This window comes from Papaver somniferum, unplaced genomic scaffold, assembly GCF_003573695.1.
Source record: "Papaver somniferum cultivar HN1 unplaced genomic scaffold, ASM357369v1 unplaced-scaffold_115, whole genome shotgun sequence".
NCBI lineage: Eukaryota > Viridiplantae > Streptophyta > Magnoliopsida > Ranunculales > Papaveraceae > Papaver > Papaver somniferum.
Genome location: NW_020620492.1, coordinates 4,066,333 through 4,071,547, shown reverse-complemented (window position 1 = coordinate 4,071,547; position 5,215 = coordinate 4,066,333). Strand labels below are relative to the sequence as shown.

Sequence of the window (5,215 nt, the reverse complement as noted above, 5' to 3'; positions counted from 1 at the left end):
ATATCAATACATTAACATGAAACCAAGCCTTCACAAATTCATCATAACCACAATTACAAGGTCTATAGATCATGTTAATGGTGGATTTTCACTCTCTCACTCATTGGTTGATTTTCAGTACATCATCCATTAATCAATAATCAATCAAAAAATTAGATTTTCAAACCAAATACTCTGCAAATCATAATTCCGAACAAGTTCAAACACCAATAATCTTTTATTGATCCAACAACAACATCTTATTTAGTTATAGAATATTCGGTCCAGCTACCAGTATTTTTAATTAATATTTTATTTGGCCGCGCTACCAATAATTCATTAATCGAGCAATATTTGCTCAGACTAGCAGTATTGATTTAACGATCAATATTTAATTTCCCGGCCGAGCAATATTTCTCATGTTGATTCAGCTATCAATATTCGACTAACAGTATTCCTCATCCTGATTCAACTATCAACATTCGAGAATTCCACACCGATCCAACTATCATATTTCATTGGTTTATCAACCAAATTTTGGTTTGTCAGTCGACCATTATAACATCGCTTTGTCATCCGGTAATTCATGACAAATCGAATGCCCAACAACATTTTCTATCAATAGGTCCATGATCGAGCAATCTCATTAGACCGATGTTTGTCTATCCAAATCATGAACACCATTATTACTTCAACTGGTAAAATGATATATCACAGTTTATCAAGACTCAACGTCTATGTATCTATCCCAGCAGACATGCTCATTCCATGAATCATAAAGCATGCACTCGTCAATCATGCTTGACTCGTCAAGACTAAGACTCATGGTCTAGTTAGGTCAACAATCGACCAATTAAATACACGTATGCGTTGCAGACTCCACATTCATGAGACATCAATCATGTCACATGGGGGGATATTCACTAAGGTTTTGGTCTGGAGGCCTACGACAGGTGTGTACACCCACGATGAGAAATATGAGTAAGTCGTGCAAGCAGTTGAGGGAGTTAGGAAAGTAGTTGATGGACAATCAACGAATTCTTCCACGCACGTGGAACTGGTTTATCCACGATTTCCCACTTTCCCACTCTTTCACTCCAGCAACCGTCACACTTACTGGGATCAACGTGTCTACTATTCTTGCAATATAAATAAGTTTCTGAATCCACGATTGAAAGAGGAAGAATTCTCATATGAACAACAACTCTCAACAGAGCAGAATTCAATCAATCAGAACTTATCTTATTCGGACTCAACAGTTCACAAAACTTACAAAGTCTACAACACATCCACAATCCTTGATCATCACTGATCTCACACACTTCTTAGCTTCCCTCATGCAGATCGACCTTCATCCCTCTTTGTGTCCTAATTGACTATGGAAATACCATTGTCTTGGTTTAGGCCAGAGTCTTACAGATTGATCTCTTGAACTCAAAGCACTCCCCTGCAGTGCATCTGTTTGCAAAAGGTTTAAGCAATTTGATCACTCGAGGAATCGTTCGTCCCTCCATTTTTCTTCAAAAACCAGTGAATCGTTTTCACCCATCAACAGATTCTAAATCCATTTGAAACATCAAATGCATTGTACGAGAAATGCCTTATATTGAACCCAAATAATAAAAAAACCTCATTTAAACGCTCAATGCTTCAAAATCTCGCAACTGAATCAGAAAACAAATAAGATATGATGCAGATTTGCAAAGTAGATAACCAAAACATATAAGGAGAGGAAAATAGCAACACTAAATCAAAATTTAGGATTATTGAGATAATCACAACTATTTCCAAATAAGAAAGAGATGCCGATATGGAAAAGATCTTTTCATTTAAAAAGGTCGAAGACCTTTTACAAAATACCTAACTTGTTATCCTAAAATGCCGTGCTGCCCAAGACAAAGTCTTGATAAATTTGGCTCAGGCGCGGTTCTGGGTGGATGAATTGTGCCTGATAATTAGACAAGCTATAATTTTCTGGCTCTCGGAGATTACAAGGTTTGAGGATATTCCTGTAACCCTAATTTGGTTCAAATGGTGCACCGTCTTACACACATAATTATCATTTAAGACTTGTTCCAAGATCGTAATCCTATACAGATTCTCTATTTAATACAGCGTTACAAGGTGTAGTAAACAAGACAAACAGTTCTAGAAACTTATTCTCTGACTACAACGAAAAATTATCTATATATTTACAATGAAGTTTTGTAATCCGAATGCAAATCACATATCCTCGTGGCCAAATCATCAGCTGTAAAATTTACTTCTCCGTATGCATGTTCAAAGTTGATTGCATCATACTTCTCTGGGTGCCTTTATACTCCATCTAACAGCTAGTATAGCCACACGTAGATTCTGTAGTATCGAACTTGATGCACACATTTACAGCAAAGAATTGTGTGTTGCCATAAAGATTCGATACTTATGCGAGGATTCGATCTTGTTCACATTTTTCCTCCGTTGTCCGTTTTCTTCATTTATATACTCTCACAACAAGAAATAATGATTCCCCTGTTTCTTCTTTAAATTCCTTTTTTTCATCTCTCTCTCTCTCTCTCTCTAAATTCCTCTACAAAATCTAATCTCTGCTTCCTCAAATCTGTAAAAGCTAAGCTCAAAATTATAGATCTCAGGAAAAAAGAAATGAAGATGAAGATAATGAAGAAATTTGAAGCGTTAGAAGAAGAACGAAAGAAAATTCAAGTGTTTCGACGTGAATTGCCTTTGTGTTTAGAACTCGTTAGTGAAGGTAAAAACAACAACATAATTTAGCTTTGATTATTAGTTTTTGATGTGTAATTTTGTGTTTAATTGTTGTTGTTGCTGTTGTTGGTGGTGTGTAGCAATTGAGAAATGTAAAAAGGAGATGCAGTGTCATGGAGAGAAATCTGATTGTGAAGAAGAGATATTGAACAATGAAGGTCCAATTTTAGAGCAATTTCTTCCACTTAAAAGGACTAATTCATCATCTTTTGACAAACAACAACAAAAAGTTGCAGAGGAGGAGGAGGAGAAAATTGATGAGAAGAAGATGAATCTGGGAATGAAAGTTGATTGGTTGAAATCTGTCCAATTATGGACTGCTGATCCTCCATTAAAACAGGTAATTAACTAAAAATTCAAGAATTTTGATTCAAAATTGTTCTTAGCTCAGGTGATTAGAGACTGTTTCTGTTCCTGACATTTCTTTTTTAATTTTTTAATTTTTTTTGTAGGATTTTTTGGTTGAGAATTCAACAAAGATTGAGTTGAAGAAATGTGGTGGTGGTGGTGCATTTCAACCATTTCAAAGTGAAACAACAACAAAAGGAGGAAATACTAATTCGATAATATCTAGAGCAACACCAACAACCACTGCTAATTCAATTGATATGAGCAATAACACGCCATCAACAGTGGCTGCAACAACTAGTTCAACTGCTGATAATAATAACAATAGTAACAGTAGTAATGGAAATAAGAGGAAAAGATCTGGAGATGATCAAGAAGAAAAAGAGAACGAGCGACGGAAAACAAGACGGTGTTGGTCACCGGAATTGCATAAACGATTCTTAGAAGCACTTCAACAACTTGGTGGATCTCATGGTAATTGATTAACCTAATTCTTTGCATATTAATGGTTAATTATGTGATCCTAATTGTAATTGGTTCATTGTTGTGGTACAGTGGCAACACCGAAACAAATTAAGGAATTGATGAAGGTTGATGGACTTACTAATGATGAAGTTAAAAGCCATTTACAGGTAAAATTTGTTTTTCTGCTTTCTTAATCAAATTCATGGCATTGGCAATGAACTTTCTAGCAGAGACTTCCATAGGAGATAGATTATTGTTACTACTATATATTGTGATGCATCATGTCTTGAATGATTTCTGTCAGTTACATGTTCTTAGTACTGATTTCAGCTGATATATTGAATTCAGAAATACCGTATACACACAAGGGGAGGAGTACAAAATTCAGCTGCAACACACAATACTCAACACCAACCTCCTCCTCAATTTGTTGTGGTAGGAGGCATATGGGTTCCCCCTCCACCACCACCCGAATATGCCACCACAGTGGCAGAAGCAACAGAAACAGGTACAAAGAGAATGAACACAAATGACATGTATGTCGCCTTATCTGCACAGCAGCTAGCAGGTTCGCAGCAGCAACAACAACAACAACAACATCATTCTCCAACAGGTTCACTGCATTCAGAAGGAAGAAGCAAAAGAGGGGATCATAGCAGTGTTGACGATGTCCATTCTAGTTCCCCTTCTTCTTCGACAGAGACAACAACTACAACATCCTCGTCCAAACATGTAAAATAGATTTCGATATGTCATGGTGGTGTATGTTTTTTAGCAAATTATCATACCTTCTTTTTGTATAATAGAGGATAAACCATTAGATGATTGATACATATATATGCATGAGATGTTAGACGAGTACTGGCCTGTTGTTTTTAGGTACCTGCATTAGCCGTCTTATAATGTTATAATACTAGAATAGAATGTGACATTCTTCTTGGTATTGTTAGAATAAGTATTTCAATTGCTTAGGTAAACATTTCTGTTAATAGCATTGACGTAATTGAAGTTGGTGTGATTGTTGCCACTCTTCAGTGTACATTTGAATGACTTGGTTATGAGTTTTCTTTCAATTCTGTTTTTTCGTGTTAGTTCGATTATTCTTTGCATTATCTATTTCTTTGTTTTATTTTTAGTGTGGATATCCGGCTTAGTTCTAGAGGTGAGTCTTAGATCTGGATGAAAAGCATACGGAGATGGACGTTTAAGGAGATTATGTGTTTCTGTATTATAGATTAGCAGCAGCATAGTGGTTGTACAAACCTAGTGCAAGCTATGAGTGACAAAGGTTTCTCAAGCTACAAGATATTACATTTAACAGGTTTTTCGTCGAGCAGTGGTAACCCCATGGTAAGAAATCTGCCGTTTTCATGAATAACGTGGTATAATTTGAAATTCCAAACGAGGATGGACCCAAGATTTGTCATTGGGTAAGGGCTAAAATAGCCAGGGACGGAGCCTGGATGATTTGTTCCGATATAACCCTGATTTTGGGCATTCCTAAATCTTTCTAGGCATACAAAACAATAGTCCCATCTTGGGTTATCTTATAAAGGGTACCCTATGAGTAGTTCAATTACCTATATACCCTTAATACAAAAATCTAAAATCAGTTTTCTAAAAAATCAAAATAAGTTTCCCTTAACATCTCTTTTTCTTC

At 36.0% G+C, this 5,215-nt stretch overlaps 1 protein-coding gene across 1 annotated transcript; it reads left to right on the top strand.

Annotated features, from left to right (window-relative positions):
* Nucleotides 1-2,444: 2,444 nt before the first annotated feature.
* LOC113329014 (transcription factor HHO2-like) lies at nucleotides 2,445-4,582 on the top strand. Its single transcript, XM_026575982.1, has 5 exons — nucleotides 2,445-2,728; nucleotides 2,823-3,082; nucleotides 3,195-3,564; nucleotides 3,646-3,722; nucleotides 3,904-4,582. Exons 1-5 carry the CDS (start codon nucleotides 2,623-2,625, stop codon nucleotides 4,294-4,296), a joined length of 1,206 nt encoding a protein of 401 aa, XP_026431767.1. The 5' UTR covers nucleotides 2,445-2,622; the 3' UTR covers nucleotides 4,297-4,582.
* The last annotated feature ends 633 nt before the right edge of the window (nucleotides 4,583-5,215 follow it).

Bases quoted from the DNA above. Each gene is read 5' to 3' on its own strand.
- LOC113329014 (XM_026575982.1), top strand. From the start codon at position 2,623: ATGAAGATGAAGATAATGAAGAAATTTGAAGCGTTAGAAGAAGAACGA. The intron at 2,729-2,822 runs GTAAAAACAACA...GGTGGTGTGTAG, and splicing joins TTTAGAACTCGTTAGTGAAG to CAATTGAGAAATGTAAAAAG. The intron at 3,723-3,903 runs GTAAAATTTGTT...TATTGAATTCAG, and splicing joins AAGTTAAAAGCCATTTACAG to AAATACCGTATACACACAAG.